The following is a 20886-nucleotide window of genomic DNA, read 5'->3' as shown; positions in this document are numbered from 1 at the left end:
AGTGAACCGAGCTCATCGAGGGGTCCTATTCAAATGATACATAAGAAATCGCAGACTACTCCATCTTTAGTTTATCTTTGCTTTTATCGTATCGCGCTCACTCTGATAGATTTGATTTGATCGCTTTGTAAATCGCATTCACTTTGGCAGCAACCCAAGTATGGAAACGTCAGCACACGCGTTTAACAAACCGGTCAGTGTAAGTGCGATGTGCTAACAGTACATCGCTCACCCTGGTTGCGTCCCAAGTTTTTTAGATAAAACAAAATTCATATAAACAGTCCAAAAGAACCGACAAAACATATACAATCAACGAGTTTGAACACCAAAATTATTCACATATTATTTTTTCACAAGCCAATCCAGCTTCTGCTAAATAAAATATATAAAAATTTAGCGACATCCGCCCAGAGAATCAAAAGTTAAAAATTAAAGAGAAATATTTTTTTTCATCACTCTAGTAAGAAAAAACTTACCATTGTGATAAAATTGAAAAAAATGTTGGTTCAATGGGATTTTGTTGGAAAACGATCCTATTAAACATTACAAAAGTGAAATTCAATAAATTTTTCATATTCTTACAATTTCAAAGATCTTGTCATCTGTCGAAGGCCAAAAATGCGCGAAATGAAAGATATGACATTCTCTTAAGTTTTCGAGCGATTGTCGTTTAATTTTCAAATTGTTCAACTGTAGTAAGATCAAATGTAGATCAACAATTTCAGAAAAGTTTTAATGTCAGATAATCGAAAAACTCCTCGTAGTCTTGTGCAATACTATACTTTTAACTAAGATGGCTGGGTCGCTTCTTTTCATTTTTTATCTACAAGAAAAATACGCTCTGAAAATTATAACCGTTTGAAATCTTTCATTGGAAATAAGCACCGAACATCCTTCAGAAACTTCGTCACTTCTGGTTCCATGAATATCTTACAAATAGACTACAAAATTGCTTAAAGAAAATATTTATTTTCACCAACTAATACGAATGAACGGACAATTAACATGACAACGATATGATATATGGTTTCTACAAACAAAGACCACAAAAGTTTAAGGAATGATGTTCAAAAATACGGTTTTATTAAGTACATGGAGTAGGATGAGAACGGTTGAATATGTATAGACAGGAGACACATATCAGAGTGCACCGATTGGTGAATACTTACGCGAAGATTTCGCCGTGAACGTGAGTCCACCACCATCCCAGTCATCTGCCGGAGCTGACGCAAGTTTCTCTTCATCCTCGTTGTCTTCGTGCAGAACTTCGTTAATATAATCTGTAATAAAGTTTATTGCCGTTAATGGTAGCTGTTCCCAGTGACGGTACTCCACTAATCACGGTTTAATAGTTACAAGTTTAATTTTCATTCGTTAGATGTTTAGTAGTTTTTTCACACTTAACAATTTGTTCTCATTTCGCATTAGAGATTGATGACAAAATGTACGACGAGATGGACGTGATGAAGATTAGATCACAAAAAAAGTAAACGAAAAAATTGTAAATATTTTTCCTTTATTATTTTGTAGGTGCACTCGTTGCAGGTTAGTGCAATACAATTGGATGCATCATAGATTCTGTAAAGTAAGGTTACTTGTGCGCTTTTGTTTCGTACGGTATAAGTTTTGTACCGCGAAGGTGGATCAAAACGAGGAGCAATAGCACAACAACAGGCGAGTTGACCAATCTCAATGAAAACAAATTGATTTTGAAACGGATATATGCTACAGCTTAGTATCTCGCCTATTGCGAGCACCGAGAAAAGGGAAATGAACACCAACATATACTAATGTACAAAGATCTATGAAAACACTTAAAAATCATAATCTTTAAACGATAACTATAAGGATTACTTGAAACATAAATATGGGATCAAATGAATAAACAGATAATAGAATTATAACAAAGATAAATACGATTTACTATGATACATTCAAAATACAATTCTTTATGATTGTATATAGTATAGGCTGACAATGTAATGTCAAAAATTTTGTTAAGGACTGTTTAAAACTGAGCTTACACAATAATTTGTAATTTTCTAAGGTGGGTTCCTAGCAGAGAAGCCAGATCTGCAGATTTATCTGTAAATTTGCAGATTTCGTACATAGTGCTGCAGACATTTTTTCTTGTGCAGACTTTCGAAAATCGAGTTTTTCGTAGACTTTTGTCAAAATTTACAGACTTTTGAAAATATCGCGACCTTTTTTTTTGCTCGCCAAATCAATTTTGCGTATCATACTTTATAGAGAAATGGCTGCCAGCAAGACATACTTGCTAACTGCAGATTTTTTTTTTCGAATATACAGACTTTTCCAACCCTGTCTGAAGATATTTGAAATTTTTACCTGCATCTCTGGTTACTAGCTAAGTTTTAAAAACTGGATGAATATTTTAAAGAAAGAGGATAAATTAGAAATTCCATCAGACGACAATAGTTTTTGTTTCTTCCCATTATAGAAGTTTGAACCTCAATTACATTCCCCTCTTCGAGAAGTTGGTTGAAGCCGGTTTGGAATTGAACTCAGGAACCCATCACGCTGTACCCGTCCTCACGACAATATTTCTAAATCACTGTGAGTTTTCAACATTTGCGGCAGTTTTCAGTATGACATTTATTGTTAATCACAAATCCAAATAATCACCAAAATATACCTACTGTAAGCAGTTATAGCAAATATCTCCAGTAAGGATGCACTTGGATTTAAAGAATTTTACACTAAATCATCTAAACAAAAACTAAGCATCTAAATAAAAAATCACTAACTCGTTTATGTATTTTGATCAAATCGAACATAGTTCGATCGAATGTGAAAATTTCCCATACTACCAGGCACGTGCCTGCCGCTAGATCTTACACATACTTATTTAGGAAAAGACGAACGCAAGTGCACTTCGAGTACATGTTTGGCTGGATCCATTATAATACGCAAGAGAACAAAATGATTACCCAACAATGGACTGAAGTCGTGCTTCGAAGCGGCACGTGTGCCTGGAATCAATGGGTCGGGAAGATCATGATGCCGGTTTTCTGGGATTGTCAACCCAAGTAGCAAGTAAAACTTGTTATAATTGGCATGTTTCACAAATGCTTCATATCGGTTATTGTTGTTTTTGTTACGTTTTTGTAAGGGATGTAGATCATAGTACTGCATGTGAAACCAGCTCCAAAACCTGAATGGATTGAATTCCACATCCAGATTTTCAACTGACTGTACGACAAGATCATTTAATATTACTGTTGTGAAACATATGAAACAAGAAATTTGTTGCACATCATACAAGAAAAGTGCGCTTTTCTAATCGCATAATCGTGCGAGAAGAGCTTCATAAATTCAGTACTAGAGCAATGTTTGCTACTTGCGAAAGTATACATTTGGAGGGCTACCTCAATGCAAGTATTAGCGTACATTAATGGAGCGATTAAAGACCTAAATCGCTGTGAAAGAGCCTTACATGAAGCTCATGATCATCGCTACTATGGTCAAAATCAACAGTTCAGAGTTCTACTTACTTGCCCACCCACTTTATTCACCTGATTTGGCCTCCTCGAACTACTATCTATTCCCAAACCTCAAACTATCTCTGAGAAATCGATGTGAATTTAATTTTGGATTTTGGACTGCTAATTTCGGAACCTTTTTTTTTTTTTTTTTTTTTTAATAACTATTTATTGGAATATGAGTTAAAATTAAATTATTAAGATTTAAATTGGGTGTTAAGCCACAAGTGGTGACTTTTCAGCCCTGTTATATATATATATATATATATATATATATATATATATATATATATATATATATATATATATATATATATATATATATATATATATATATATATATATATATATATATATATATATATATATATATGATTTGGTTATTACCATGAAGACATCATTTGCTTCCGCAATTCTGAGATTTTTATGAAGGGAAAATTCTAAACCTACTTGTATTGTGTAATGGGGAAAAGGAACTTATATACTAACTTACTAACTAATACAGAGAGCGAATCGATTCAATTGAAGATTGCATCGATTTTTGTCGGAATTTGCTTATAATATTATGTGACATTACATCTAATGGTTCTATATTTGTGAGTCTGTGTAACTCATTTGTACTAAACCAGGGAGGACGCTTCAGAATCATTTTCAGAATTTTATTCTGAATCCTTTGAAGCGTTTTCTTCCTGGTGGAACAACAGCTTGACCAAATTGGTACCGCATAAAGCATGGCTGGTCTGAAAATTTGTTTATAAATTAACAATTTGTTTTTTAGACAGAGCTTAGAATTTCTGTTTATAAGAGGATATAAACATTTAATATATTTATTACACTTTGCCTGGATTCCTTCAATGTGATCCTTGAAAGTGAGTTTTTTGTCATACGTTAAACCTAAGTATTTAGCTTGATCAGACCATGTTAATTCCAAGTCATTCAATTTGAGAATGTGATTAATGTTTGGTTTAAGAAAAGAAGCTCGTGGTTTATGAGGAAAGATAATTAATTGCGTTTTTGCTGCATTTGGTTTAATTTTCCAATTTGACAGATAATCACTGAAAATATTTAAACTTTTTTGTAGGCGACTGCAGATCACTCTTAGATTTCTACCTGTGGCTAACAGACTTGTGTCGTCACAGAATAGCGATTTCTGACAACCAACGGGTAGATTTGGAAGATCAGAAGTGAAAATATTATACAAGATTGGAGCTACGCTCGAACCCTGCGGAACACCGGCTCGTACGGGTAGCAATTCAGATTTACAATTCTGATAGCTAACCTGAAGAGTACGATCAGTTAAATAATTTACAGTCGGTGTTGAACAGTCGTTCGCACCGCACGCGTATAGCTCTTGGCTCCTGGAATTTTTTTCTGGCTACCTAGAGTTTCATTGATTCAAGGCTTCAGTCTTTTTCAAGGCTACCTGAATCACTAACTAAGTGACTAAGTGATACAAAGAGTGATATTAGAGTGACTAAGTGATACAAAGAGTGATATTAGAGTGACTAAGAAATTAATCAGCCTTTTTTAAGGCTAGCTAGGAGTCTAATCGAAGACTAATTTAGCCTAGTTAATTTAATTTAAAATTTCATTAATTTCAAAAATGCCTGCGTCCAACCGGAAAGGCAACAAGCCTAAGGCTAAAAATAATTCAATACGGAATAAATCACAATCCGTTATTCAACATTTTTCTAATAACATTCAAGATCTTATAGAATCTGAATGTAAAAATAAAAGACAACGGACGGATTTCCCTTCCGTTGATCCTATGCCGTCTAACAATATTTACGAGATTCTTCCTGAATCCGATTGTAGCGACATAGAAGAAAATTCTTCAAAAATTCCCAAAATGGACGCTTGTCGTTCTGGGAAGAAACAACAATCTATGCCACCAGTGACGGTGATGATTTCAGACTTCAAAGCATTCCGTACTGAGCTTTCTACTTTTCTCCCGGAAGTAAAAGTCTCATTTCAAATCGGACGAAGAGGAGAATGTCGAGTCTTGGTGAATGGATTGGAAGATTACGAACGTCTTATTCGATATTTGTCCGAAAAACTTCATAAATTTTATTCATATGATATAAAATCAGACAGACCCTTCAAGGCTGTCTTGAAAGGATTATCAAATGATCAAAGTATTGATGAAATTAAAAATGAACTAAAAGAATTGCTTGGTTTTGCCCCTTCCCAAGTAATACTTATGAAAAAAAGAGCGAATGGTACTTCTAAACCACGCTCTGGAATTTCCCATGAACTTTACCTAATACACTTCAATCGAAGTGATGTAAACAATTTGAAAACTTTAGAAAAAGTACGTTTCATTTCCCACATTAAAATTCATTGGGAACATTATAAACGGCATAATCGTATTGCTAACTTAACGCAATGTCGTCGTTGCCAAGGCTTCGGTCATGGAACCAAAAATTGTCATATAGATGTACGGTGTTTGAATTGTGGTAAATCGCATTCGAAAGACGTTTGTCCAATGAATGAAACCACTGATAAATTTTCATGTTCAAATTGCAATGGAAATCATAAATCCAATTATTTGAAATGTCCTGTCAGGGAAAAAATTTTAAACGCTCGTTCGCTTAGACAACAAGTCAAATCAACGACCTTAAATTTACAGAATATACCTGAAAATTCTTCTAAGGCACCTGCCAATTCGTATTCTAACGAAAACAATTTATTGACAGGTAGATCGACCTCGTCATCATCTTCTTCTAATGTCAGTTATGCTGGTATATTAGGTAGAAATCTATCTCCTATTTCTTCTAATGTAAATAATCAAAACACAGGACCGCCTTGCAGTTCTTCTTCTAACGAAAACAATTTATTAATAGGTAGACCGGCCAAATCATCTTCTTCTAATGGCAGTCTACCTACAAATATTCCTTCAATGCCATTCGCTTCTTTAAATGAAGTCGATTTAGGCGATATAACTGAAAATAAAATGATCTACCTACAAGATCAACTTTTTCAAATGATCATCCAAATGAATTCGACTTCATCACTTTTTGAAGCATTTCAAATCGGATGGAAGTTTGCAAATAATATTATAATGAATTTAAAATTTAACAGTGATGTTAAACAATTATTTGAATATTTTAAATTGGAATGCTCGATCTTTGAAATCGAGTGAAGATGAATTTTATAATTTTCTCAAAGTTCACAAAATTCATATTGCCATTGTGACAGAAACTTTTCTTAAACCAAATGTAAAATTGAAAAGTAATCCACATTATGTGGTTCATCGATTTGACAGGTTTACTGGAATTGGTGGTGGAGTTGCCATTTTTGTCCAACGGCAAATTAAACATCGAATTTTACCTTCTTTCAATACTAAAGTTATTGAAAGCTTGGGAATCGAAGTTGAAACCATTCATGGAATTTATCTCATCGCTGGAGCATATTTGCCATTCCAATGCACCGGCGAACAATTAAATTTCTTTAAAGGCGATTTGCAAAAACTTACAAGATATCGATCGAAATTTTTCGTAATAGGGGACTTAAATGCTAAGCATGTCCAGTGGAATTGTAGGCAAAATAACAGTAATGGTAAAATACTTCATAATCAACTCTCAGCTGGTTACTTTACAGTTCTTCATCCCAGTAATCCTACTTGTTTCTCTTCCGTGAAAAACCCGTCTACAATTGATCTGGTTCTAACAGATCAAAGTCACATTTGTAGTGAACCGATTACACATGCTGACTTTGACTCAGATCATCTTCCAGTAACATTCAGACTTTCCAACGAAGCTATAATTAATCCAATTAGTTCTATTTTCAACTATCATAGAGCTAATTGGTTGGATTACAGATCTCACATTGAAAATCATGTGGATCATGAAACTATTTTAGAAAATTCTGCGGACATCGACACAGCAATTGATAATTTGAATCATTATATTATCGAAGCTAGAAATCTTTCAGTTCCCAAAGCTCAAACTAAATTAAATTCTCCTATCATCGATGACAATCTTCAACTGCTCATTCGGTTGAAGAATGTTCGTCGACGACAATATCAACGTTCTCGTGATCCTGCTATGAAAAACATAGTTAAGGATTTACAAAAAGAAATTAAACATAGATTTACTCTTTTGCGAAATGAAAATTTCGCTAAAGAAGTTGAACAAATTAAACCATATTCTAAACCTTTCTGGAAACTTTCTAAGGTTCTTAAGAAACCTCAGAAACCAATTCCTGCTCTCAAGGAAGGAAATCAAATACTTCTTACAAATGGTGAAAAAGCTCAAAAACTTGCTCAGCAGTTCGAGAGTGTCCACAATTTTAATTTAAACGTTGTGAGTCCTATTGAAAATGAAGTCTCACTGAAGTATGATCATATTTCAACCCAAGTGTTATCACACGATGACATTATTGAGACGAATTTTGATGAAATTAAATCAATTATTAGGAAACTCAAAAACATGAAGGCTCCTGGTAATGATGGAATTTTTAATATTCTTATTAAAAATCTTCCCGATGTTGCCTTGAGACTCCTGGTTAAAATTTTCAACAAGTGTTTTTCATTAGCTTACTTCCCAAAAAGATGGAAAAACGCTAAAGTAATTCCTATCCTAAAACCTGATAAAAACCCAGCAGAAACATCAAGTTATCGCCCAATTAGCTTACTTTCTTCTATCAGTAAACTTTTTGAAAAAATTATCTTGTTAAGAATGATGACTCATATAAATGAGAATTCAATTTTTTTACCAGAGCAGTTTGGATTTCGTCATGAACATTCAACTACTCATCAACTTGTCAGAGTAACGAACATGATAAAATCAAATAAATCTTCTGGGTTATCCACTGGAGTTGCTTTTCTAGACATAGAAAAAGCATTCGACAGTGTTTGGCACAAAGGTTTAATAGCAAAAATGTCTGATTTCCAGTTTCCTATTTATTTGATCAAAATGATTCAAAATTATTTAACTGATCGTACTCTTCAGGTTAGCTATCAGAATTGTAAATCTGAATTGCTACCCGTACGAGCCGGTGTTCCGCAGGGTTCGAGTGTAGCTCCAATCTTGTATAATATTTTCACTTCTGATCTTCCAAATCTACCCGTTGGTTGTCAGAAATCGCTATTCTGTGACGACACAAGTCTGTTAGCCACAGGTAGAAATCTAAGAGTGATCTGCAGTCGCCTACAAAGAAGTTTAAATATTTTCAGTGATTATCTGTCAAAATGGAAAATTAAACCAAATGCAGCAAAAACGCAATTAATTATCTTTCCTCACAAGCCAAGAGCTTCTTTTCTAAAACCAAACAATAATCACATTCTCAAATTGAATGGCTTGGAATTGACATGGTCTGATCAAGCTAAATACTTAGGTTTAACGTATGACAAAAAACTCACTTTCAAGGATCACATTGAAGGAATCCAGGCAAAGTGTAATAAATATATTAAATGTTTATATCCTCTTATAAACAGAAATTCTAAGCTCTGTCTAAAAAACAAATTGTTAATTTATAAACAAATTTTCAGACCAGCCATGCTTTATGCGGTACCAATTTGGTCAAGCTGTTGTTCCACCAGGAAGAAAACGCTTCAAAGGATTCAGAATAAAATTCTGAAAATGATTCTGAAGCGTCCTCCCTGGTTTAGTACAAATGAGTTACACAGACTCACAAATATAGAACCATTAGATGTAATGTCACATAATATTATAAGCAAATTCCGACAAAAATCGATGCAATCTTCAATTGAATCGATTCGCTCTCTGTATTAGTTAGTAAGTTAGTATATAAGTTCCTTTTCCCCATTACACAATACAAGTAGGTTTAGAATTTTCCCTACACAAAAATCTCAGAATTGCGGAAGCAAATGATGTCTTCATGGTAATAACCAAATCATATATATATAACAGGGCTGAAAAGTCACCACTTGTGGCTGAACACCCAATTTAAATCTTAATAATTTAATTTTAACTCATATCCCAATAAATTGTTATTAAAAAAAAAAAAAAAAAAACAGTTAAATAATTTTGAATCATTTTGATCAAATAAATAGGAAACTGGAAATCAGACATTTTTGCTATTAAACCTTTGTGCCAAACACTGTCGAATGCTTTTTCTATGTCTAGAAGAGCAACTCCAGTGGATAACCCAGAAGATTTATTTGCTTTTATCATGTTCGTTACTCTGACAAGTTGATGAGTAGTTGAATGTTCATGACGAAATCCAAACTGCTCTGGTAAAAAAATTGAATTCTCATTTATATGAGACATCATTCTCAACAAGATATTTTTTTCAAAAAGTTTACTGATAGAAGAAAGTAAGCTAATTGGGCGATAACTTGATGTTTCTGCTGGGTTTTTATCAGGTTTTAGGATAGGAATTACTTTAGCGTTTTTCCATCTTTTTGGGAAGTAAGCTAATGAAAAACACTTGTTGAAAATTTTAACCAGGAGTCTCAAGGCAACATCGGGAAGATTTTTAATAAGAATATTAAAAATTCCATCATTACCAGGAGCCTTCATGTTTTTGAGTTTCCTAATAATTGATTTAATTTCATCAAAATTCGTCTCAATAATGTCATCGTGTGATAACACTTGGGTTGAAATATGATCATACTTCAGTGAGACTTCATTTTCAATAGGACTCACAACGTTTAAATTAAAATTGTGGACACTCTCGAACTGCTGAGCTAGCTTTTGAGCTTTTTCACCATTTGTAAGAAGTATTTGATTTCCTTCCTTGAGAGCAGGAATTGGTTTCTGAGGTTTCTTAAGAACCTTAGAAAGTTTCCAGAAAGGTTTAGAATATGGTTTAATTTGTTCAACTTCTTTAGCGAAATTTTCATTTCGCAAAAGAGTAAATCTATGTTTAATTTCTTTTTGTAAATCCTTAACTATGTTTTTCATAGCAGGATCACGAGAACGTTGATATTGTCGTCGACGAACATTCTTCAACCGAACGAGCAGTTGAAGATTGTCATCGATGATAGGAGAATTTAATTTAGTTTGAGCTTTGGGAACTGAAAGATTTCTAGCTTCGATAATATAATGATTCAAATTATCAATTGCTGTGTCGATGTCCGCAGAATTTTCTAAAATAGTTTCATGATCCACATGATTTTCAATGTGAGATCTGTAATCCAACCAATTAGCTCTATGATAGTTGAAAATAGAACTAATTGGATTAATTATAGCTTCGTTGGAAAGTCTGAATGTTACAGGAAGATGATCTGAGTCAAAATCAGCATGAGTAATCGGTTCACTACAAATGTGACTTTGATCTGTTAGAACCAGATCAATTGTAGACGGGTTTTACACGGAAGAGAAACAAGTAGGATTACTGGGATGAAGAACTGTAAAGTAACCAGCTGAGAGTTGATTATGAAGTATTTTACCATTACTGTTATTTTGCCTACAATTCCACTGGACATGCTTAGCATTTAAGTCCCCTATTACGAAAAATTTCGATCGATATCTTGTAAGTTTTTGCAAATCGCCTTTAAAGAAATTTAATTGTTCGCCGGTGCATTGGAATGGCAAATATGCTGCAGCGATGAAATAAATTCCATGAATGGTTTCAACTTCGATTCCCAAGCTTTCAATAACTTTAGTATTGAAAGAAGGTAAAATTCGATGTTTAATTTGCCGTTGGACAAAAATGGCAACTCCACCACCCATTCCAGTAAACCTGTCAAATCGATGAACCACATAATGTGGATTACTTTTCAAATTTACATTTGGTTTAAGAAAAGTTTCTGTCACAATGGCAATATGGATTTTGCGAACTTCGAGAAAATTATAAAATTCATCTTCACTCGATTTCAAAGATCGAGCGTTCCAATTTAAAATATTCAAATAATTATTTAACATCACTGTTAAATTTTAAATTCATTATAATATTATTTGCAAATTTCCATCCGATTTGAAATGCTTCAAAAAGTGATGAAGTCGAATTCATTTGGATGATCATTTGAAAAAGTTGATCTTGTAGGTAGATCATTTTATTTTCAGTTATATCGCCTAAATCGACTTCATTTAAAGAAGCGAATGGCATTGAAGGAATATTTGTAGGTAGACTGCCATTAGAAGAAGATGATTTGGCCGGTCTACCTATTAATAAATTGTTTTCGTTAAAAGAAGAACTGCAAGGCGGTCCTGTGTTTTGATTATTTACATTAGAAGAAATAGGTGATAGATTTCTACCTAATATACCAGCATAACTGACATTAGAAGAAGATGATGACGAGGTCGATCTACCTGTCAATAAATTGTTTTCGTTAGAAGACGAATTGACAGGCGTACCTGTTTTTTGTTTCGAAGAAATCAGTGCCTTAAAAGAATTAGGCGTGGCATTTGAAACGGTTTTTTGATTATCAGGTATGTTCTGTAAATTTAAGGTCGTTGATTTGACTTGTTGTCGAAGCGAACGAGCGTTTAAAATTTTTTCCCTGACAGGACATTTCAAATAATTGGATTTATGATTTCCATTGCAATTTGAACATGAAAATTTATCAGTGGTTTCATTCATTGGACAAACGTCTTTCGAATGCGATTTACCACAATTCAAACACCGTATATCCATATGACAATTTTTGGTTCCATGACCGAAGCCTTGGCAACGACGACATTGCGTTAAGTTTGCAATGTTTATGCCGCTTATAATGTTCCCAATGAATTTTAATGTGGGAAATGAAACGTACCTTTTCTAAAGTATTCAAATTGTTCACATCACTTCGATTGAAATGTATTAGGTAAAGTTCATGGGAAATTCCAGAGCGTGGTTTAGAAGTACCATTCGCTCTTTTTTTCATAAGTATTACTTGGGAAGGGGCAAAACCAAGCAATTCTTTTAATTCATTTTTAATTTCATCAATACTTTGATCATTTGATAATCCTTTCAAGACAGCCTTGAAGGGTCTGTCTGATTTTATATCATATGAATAAAATTTATGAAGTTTCTCGGACAAATATCGAATAAGACGTTCGTAATCTTCCAATCCATCCACCAAGACTCGACATTCTCCTCTTCGTCCGATTTGAAATGAGACTTTTACTTCCGGGAGAAAAGTAGAAAGCTCAGTACGGAATGCTTTGAAGTCGGAAATCATCACCGTCACTGGTGGCATAGATTGTTGTTTCTTCCCAGAACGACAAGCGTCCATTTTGGGAATTTTTGAAGAATTTTCTTCTATGTCGCTACAATCGGATTCAGGAAGAATCTCGTAAATATTGTTAGACGGCATAGGATCAACGGAAGGGAAATCCGTCCGTTGTCTTTTATTTTTACATTCAGATTCTATAAGATCTTGAATGTTATTAGAAAAATGTTGAATAACGGATTGTGATTTATTCCGTATTGAATTATTTTTAGCCTTAGGCTTGTTGCCTTTCCGGTTGGACGCAGGCATTTTTGAAATGAATGAAATTTTAAATTAAATTAACTAGGCTAAATTAGTCTTCGATTAGACTCCTAGCTAGCCTTAAAAAAGGCTGATTAATTTCTTAGTCACTCTAATATCACTCTTTGTATCACTTAGTCACTCTAATATCACTCTTTGTATCACTTAGTCACTTAGTTAGTGATTCAGGTAGCCTTGAAAAAGACTGAAGCCTTGAATCAATGAAACTCTAGGTAGCCAGAAAAAAAATCCAGGAGCCAAGAGCTATACGCGTGCGGTGCGAACGACTGTTCAACACCGACTGAATTTCGGAACCTAATACCGAAATCAATATAGCCAAAGTAAGTTTGTATGGCCATCAACTAATATGACTTACAAATTTAGGAGATGTTTTTCGCTCTCCACGAATCAAAGTAAGGGAGCTATCTCGAAACACTTCTCAAAATCTATCACAACTCAACATGAGCGACTAAAATGGCATCACAGTAAACGTTAAAAAAAATACAATAACCTTCTCTAGGTCATAGTAAAAATTTTTTATTTAACTACTTAATAATGATAGTTCTAGGTAAAAATATTAAAGTTTTTTTCTGAAGGCCCCTTCCGAAACGAAATCCTTGGTGCTGGCCTGCATATTACATTTTGAGTTAGTGATAATTTTGTGTAGAAATCTCTAACTCGATCGAAAAGCAGAATGAAAATTCCACATTCAATTGAAATGATTTTACTCAACCTCGAAATAACATCTCACCTAATAAGTCGTTTGACTGACACCCAGATGGCGCCAACATTGTCAAATCCATATAACGTTTATGAAGTACCAACTTTCAAAAGACTAAAGCTTGCTTCATTGAGAATTGGAACAAACTTTTGCTCATATTGTGGCGCTCCTGGTGGACGGATTTGGAAGTTCTTGGCGCCCACGTGTCGGGAATTTTGTCAGCTTCACGTATGATTTTTGACATTCCTCAAATCGACTGTACTTTGTAAACAATCAACATGGAAGCCGAAAGAAGGGAAAAAATTGTGCACAGTTTTTTGGAAAATCCATTGTGGTCTAGCTAAACAGCTGAAATTGCTCATAAATACCGTATGGCGCGTTATCAAACGGTATAAGGAAACATTGACGACGATTCGGAAGCCTCAAGCCAATCGTCGGAGTGGAACTGTCGACCGGAAACTGCGTGGTAAAATTTTGAAGACGATTAAGAGGAATCCTAATCCGTCGGAACCTGATTTGGCCAGAAAATTCGGTGCTGCTCATAGTACCGTGAGGAGAACTCGACTTCGGGAAGGAATCAAGTCGTATCGAGCTAGCAAACAGCCAAATCGGACCATAAAACAGAATAGAGTGGTCAAAATTCGTGCTCGGAAACTATATGACCAAGTGCTGAACAAGTTCGACGAGTGTCTTCTGATGGACGATGAAACCTATGTCAAGGCTGACTTCGGGCAAATCCCAGATCAAAAATTCAGCCAAATTTAAGTTTGTTTTTGCCGACAAATTTGCAAGAAAAATTTATGATTTGGCAGGACATTTGCAGCTGTGGCAAAAAAACGAAAGTTTTCGTTGAAATAAAAAGACAATGACATCTGAACTATACCAAAAAGGGTATCTCCAAAAACGAATTTTGCCGTTCATTCGATCCCACGACCATCTCGTAATGTTTTGGCCAGATTTGGCAAGCTGTCATTACAGCAAAGTCGTTCAAGAATGGTATGCAGAGAAAGGGGTCCAGTTTGTTCCAAGAAACCTTAACCCACCCAACTGCCCCCAGTTCCGCCCTATTTAGAAATACTGGGAAATCATGAATAGGAGACTCAAGACAAAGGGAAAGGTTGACGAAGACATCAATCAGATGACGACCTGGTGGAATGTATGGAATGGAAAGTATGAAGAAAACGCTACATTTGTATAACAAAATATCTTGAATTCAATAATAAATAACTGAAATACAGGCAATTGTATTTGTTCCAATTTTATCTGAAGCAAGCTTTATGTACGAAATTTCATGACGTTTCGACATTAGTCAGGAAAAAGTGACAGTTATTTTAGTGAAGCTACTTTTGTTATTTTCAAAACAATGAACTCAAAACAATTTCGTCTGTTAATTATTATTGTTTCTTGATGAAAAAAAAACTGTACATGCTCAGTAATGGCTTCAAAAGTGTCTTATGGACTCTACTCCTTCGAAAAGAACTATTTGTTGTTTGGTTTGTTGAATTCAAACGTTGTCGTACTGACACCAATGATGGTGAACGTTCTGGTCGTCTGATTGAGGTGGCTACTCAAAAACGCATAAAAAAGTTCAAAAATTGATTATATCTAATCATAAATTGAAATTGAGTGAGATTGCCGAGACTGTAAGGATATCTGAACACCGCCTTTACAATTTTTTATGGACATTTGACTATGAGAAAGCTCTTTTCAAAGTAGCTACAATAATTACTCACAATCGATCAAAAACAACAACGTGTTGATGAACCATATTTACAAGTAATAAATCAGATTTTTTGTGTCGATATATGACAATGGATGATACATGGATCCATCACTTCACTCAGAAATCGAAACGATCATCATCTGAGTGGACTGCTTCCAGTGAATCACATCCGAAGCGTCCAAAGACACAACTGTCAGCTAGGAAGATCATAGTTTCAGTATTTTGGGATGCACATGGTACAATCTTCATAATCTATCTTGAGAAAGGGAATCAATAGTAAATACTACATAAGCTTTGAGTCAAAAGACGCATCCTTTTACAAGCACGGCATCGAGAAACATTGGAAAGAAAAAGCTTGAAAGAGATTACATTGATGAATAAATTCGATTTTTGACAAGAAAAGTATCCTTTTATAACTTAGAAAGCAATGGCGGATCAAAAAAAGATCCTTACTAAGACAAATTCAATTCCATGACAACATAAATGCAAAAAAAAGTTAAAACCTTGTTTTGCTCTGTCTATAATAACAATTTTCTTTCTTTTAAATTGAAATTGAATTAGAAACAGTTAAAAAAAGTTGAACACAAAACTAGAATATGAACTGAATATTAAAAGTATAAAAAAGACCATCCGCATCTTTGAACATGTCTTGCAGAGCTTTTCATAATTTTTAATTTTTGCTTACAAGTATAGTAAGTACTATCTATTACTGATTCGGTAGGGAATTAAAGTTACCAACTGCAAACAACAGCAACTGGTTAATGAGATTTTGCTTTGAGGACATAATTCATTGTATTAAAATCAGCAATCAGTCAATCAGCGGAGTAGTTTTTTTTTCTATTTTGAAACTAAGAAAATAGCAACATTAATCAACAATACTTATCTATGCATGCAACATCAGGTTTTGAATTTTGTTTTTATCACTCATTTTTATCAGATGTTGATTAGATATAATTTGTTTGATTGACAATATAGATAAAAATCGAATACAATTAGAATAGGCTGACAGCACAGGACATTCATAAATTTTGAAATAGAAAGAGGATATCTACTTTGCTCAACAAAAAATCGACTTGTTGATAACATCGCAAATCTGAGTGGTAAGGTAAGTAAGGGAGAAGAAATGAATAATCTGACGAATCATTACCTATTTCTAATCTACGATATTTGCTAAGACTCTGAGAATATTTTCTTTTACTTTTTTTGCGATTGTAATTGTTAGGTTGTGGTGGTGGATGGTGGTTAGTTATCGTAATTGTATCATTAGTCATAACGATATCATTCGTACCGTTCGCAAACTGTTTGGCGGTTCCATTCTGCACGAACTCGGGGAACGAAACGTGATTCTGAGGTTTGCCGTCCTGCGGAGTAGTCAAATAAAAAACCTCGATTACACCTGGCTTGACCCCCGCAGGGGGAAGAGTGCCCACTACAACAACAACATACCTTGACTCGTTTACTTCTCTTGTGATGTTTCTTCTCGCTGATCATTCGCCGGATGTTCATCTGCATTTTATAGTTGACTTGCTGTTGGAGGATTAATCAGATTAGCAACTGACCGAACTTTGTCGAAGCAATGAATGTATATCGAATATTCACCTGCGTCGATAAGTCTCGATCGTCCACTGCATGTCGACTGTAACTGAGTCTTCGATGCTGTAAATGTGAACACATTTAATTAGTTCATTGAAAGAAAACGATGATATTGTGCATATTTTATTCGATTTTTCTGGCGTATCATACATTATGCTATCAATAAATTAAACCTTGACAATAAACGAATACAATATTTATTTTACTATTTTACAAACAGAAATTTAACTTTCAGTTTATATAAGGTTTCCAAATGAACCTCTTCATTAAACCAGCACTGAAATGGAACACTATGCATAAACAAGTACAATAGAGAAGTAATTTTGTAATTGCCAATGTCATTTCAGACATAAAACCGCGAATTTAAAGCAACATTCTTAAAAACAATCCGAACCTGTTCGCTATCCAATAGTAGCGAAACATGGTTGAGTAAAGTAAAAGGATATCGTTGTCTGATGAAATAATCTTTGTAACTAACAATTATTTTTACGTATGTTTTGTCCTTCATATTCCGTGCAAACATAATTGCAAAGGAAAGGGCGCATTCAATTATATTTCGTATCTAAGAATTTATTCCGAACTTTTACACACTGGACTGAATAGACACATCAAGGAAATTACGCACAGATTTTAATTCTTCGTGGAAACCAGCGAAAATAAATTCATGTATTTTCAACAAAAAAGTTTGATCAACAATCGATCTTTCTCACATTGACATCATACGATAAATATGATCAGTATCTAACGGAGAAAAAAGGTTCGACAATTGATAACATTACATAATTGTATTCACCTGTCAATTTTCCAATCTGTTTTCCCCGATAGATACTGATCATATTTAAAACTAGCTCGAGACACACTATCCACACAGACTATCCACTGGAGTGAGGCTCTAAACGATTAAAAAAATCATCATTTTCGCGAATTTTTTTCCAGAATTATCGTTCAACAAAATAAATTCAAATGTTTTGCACGATAAAACGCATCATTCGAACAACATTTTGGAATTTTTCGTGGAAAAGTATTGAGAAATAAGTCGGTGAAGAGGTATTTTCGAGAACGCTTCTTAAAAATCATGATTTGCGGTGTCCACTGTATCTCAGCGCAGACTAATCAGAAGTGAACAAATAAACGCTGCATAGTTAGAGTACAAGTTTTTCTAGACCCCAACGTTTCTTTTTGACTTTTTTTAAAATTTTTTTAATTTTTGGTGGTTGTTCAAAGTGAAAACTACGATTTTTCACGAAAAATCCACCATTTTGCAGCTGTTAAATCTCCCCAAAGTAACAAACAACGAAAAGGAAAACGTTGGGGTCTGGTTTTTTATATGTAGAAAGTGTGTGCAAAATTTGAAAAAAATTGGTGCGGTAGTTTTTGAATGACGATGGACACGGACTGCTTCCGAGGAAAACTCGTTTAAAGGTTTTTATCTATAAAATCAATGGAAACAAATAATTACTCCAGGGAGCCCGTAGGGTCTAACATTTTCAAAAGATCATATTTTTTATTTTATAATTTACTATAACGAAACATTTCAAGAATGTTTTGTCAAGTTTTGAAGTCAATCGAAGTAGAAATCTTGGGCCTGTGCGGCGAGCTCTTGCTTCTTCGTAGAATGAGATAGCCATAGATAAAGGTCAATAACTTCCAAAGTTTCGTTCCAGTACGCTTGAAAATTTCACAGAAAATTCTTCAAATGATTTACTATAAGGAAAAATAAATAAAATAATAAATGATTTTTCAAAAGTGTTAGACCCTACCCGCCGCATAAGCCAAATCAGTCCCTTTTATCCGAACTTTTGGTTAGTTGGGTTGAAAATAGCAGACGATATGTCAAATTTAATATAAAACATAAGAAACTGGCAACATTTGTGATGAAGTTTTTTGAATTATAACAAATTTGAACAATAATACATGGTGACCTGACCTGAGCCTAAGTCTTTTAAAAATATGTTTGTAACTATCGCACAAATTTCAGTGTGGCTACCAAGCCTTGCTTAATGTAAACATAGGAACAAAACGTGGTTCCGAATGTTATTGCAGTTACTACATGGTTTTTAGATGTACATAAAAATATAAAAGTTTTCAAGTATTTCCAATTTGATGAAAAAAAATTGAAAAAAAAATTCCGTACTTGTTTCGTAGTTCGGAAAATTGGTCTGCTACAATAAGGAGTGTAGCGAGTTAGCAACATTCAAACAGTTATTACTCTGAAATGGCTTAATTTTTTGCAGCGTGTTTTGTGGTGACATGTTTGTTTACATGTCAATAACAGCTGCGCAATCGATTGGTTTCGGTACGGTTTAACGTTTCAATGATGAGTCGAATTGATCCGGAAACGCGAAAGAAAATTCTGCACACTTGGTGCTCAGAAAGTGGTGTCACGTACAACGAAATTGCAAAACGGGTGAAAGTGCACCACACCAGTGTCAAAAATATTATCGAGAAGTTCGGTAAGACCCTTTCCATGAAAGATTTGCCCCGATCCGGTAGGAAAACGGGTCCCAGCCAGCCCGGCCGGGACTTAAAAGCGGTTGAGTACATCAGGAAAAACCCATCGGCGTCGACGCGGGATTTGGCCAAGCAGTTCAACACCAGCATCGGGATGATTCAACGGATCAAAGGTCGGAACTCCCTGAAAACGTACAAGAAACAGAAGGTGCCGAAAAAGTCCCTGGTACAGCAAGTTCAGGACAAAACAAGAGCGCGAAAACTGTACAACCGGATTCTACAGAATAAAGACGGATGCATCCTGATCGACGATGAAACCTACGCCAAGGAAGACTCTCGAGCGCTGCCCGAACCGCAATATCATACGAAATCGGTGTACCAGGACCTCGACAAAGCTGACACCACGGTGGCGATGGGAAAGTTTGGGCAGAAGGTATTGGTCTGGCAAGCAATTTGTACCTGTGGTTTGCGGTCGTCAATTTTCTTCACGAAGGGCACAATTAACGCCAAGGTGTACGAGGGAGAATGTTTGCAGAAGAGAATGCTGCCACTGTACGGAAAGCATAAGGCTCCTCCTCTCTTCTGGTCGGATTTGGCTTCAGCCCGCTACGCCAACTCCGTTCTACAACGGTTGTCAAAAAATAATGTACAATTCGTGGAAAAGGACATCAACCTACCGAACTGCCCGGATCTTCGGCCAATTGAAAGGTATTGGGCAATTGTCCAGCGACACTTTCGGAAGATACACTGTCCCAAAACATGCAGGAGTTCAAAAAAAATGGACAGCTGCCACCAGGAAAGTCACAAAAGTAACTGTGCAGAATTTAATGAAGAACGTCAAGTCCAAAGTGCGAGCGTTTCACAGAAACTCGCTTGATGTCAGAATGTAAGCGTCACACGAAGCGTCAATTTCCGCGTGCGTGATCAAAGCAAACCTGTCAGAGTGAATGCGGTGTGAAAACAGTACATCGTATTGAATCAACCTAAGGTTGCTGTCAGAGTGAAAGCGTCACGCGAAGCGTCTGGTCGCGCTTGTGAGCTAGTTACATTTGATCAAAGTAAACCTGTCAGAGTGAATGCGGTGCGAAAACAGTACATCGTATTGAATCACTTCACTTCTGTATTGCTTCTTAGAGCTGAAGCAAAGATATTGTATTCGATTTTATCACAATAGAATCACAATGATTGATAGAACAAGTAATTAATTTCGACATATATATGATAAACATTACATCTATCCAAACTGTTTTTAAATTCCATTTCCGAATTTAACTATTTATTCGAAGGAATCAAGTATTCGGTAGATGGATGAGATTTTTCAAGATGACATCACAAATGTCAGAAATGAGCTCGTGATGAATGAAGTTTATGGTTGACATGTACCGGTGAACTGTTTACATTTCCAATTAGGTTTTGCACGAACATAACATAACCTCACAAAAATGAAAAAAATGAATCAATTTTGACAGCTATCAGTGGTTTGTTTATGTGTTTATTGCGTTCATTCTAATTTGAATACGTGGTAATAGATATG

General features: G+C 34.9%; 1 protein-coding gene across 21 annotated transcripts in view; it reads right to left on the bottom strand.

The window, feature by feature from the left end:
• LOC131427610 (sodium/hydrogen exchanger 3) overlaps nucleotides 1-20886 on the bottom strand; it is a 238500-nt gene that overhangs the window by 41733 nt on the left and 175881 nt on the right. For all 21 annotated transcript variants that reach the window (XR_009229294.1, XR_009229293.1, XM_058590965.1 and 18 more), the window contains 4 exons: nucleotides 16908-16964; nucleotides 16755-16835; nucleotides 16597-16669; nucleotides 1170-1280 (listed from right to left, as the gene is read on the bottom strand). Coding sequence is in view for 19 of the 21 variants with exons in the window: in XM_058590965.1 (XP_058446948.1) it covers nucleotides 1170-1280; nucleotides 16597-16669; nucleotides 16755-16835; nucleotides 16908-16964 (322 nt within the window). In the remaining 2 variants the exon portion in view is untranslated. The remainder of the gene's footprint in view (nucleotides 1-1169; nucleotides 1281-16596; nucleotides 16670-16754; nucleotides 16836-16907; nucleotides 16965-20886) is intronic.

Source organism: Malaya genurostris, chromosome 2, assembly GCF_030247185.1.
Source record: "Malaya genurostris strain Urasoe2022 chromosome 2, Malgen_1.1, whole genome shotgun sequence".
NCBI lineage: Eukaryota > Metazoa > Arthropoda > Insecta > Diptera > Culicidae > Malaya > Malaya genurostris.
This window is presented reverse-complemented; position numbering and strand designations above follow the sequence as displayed.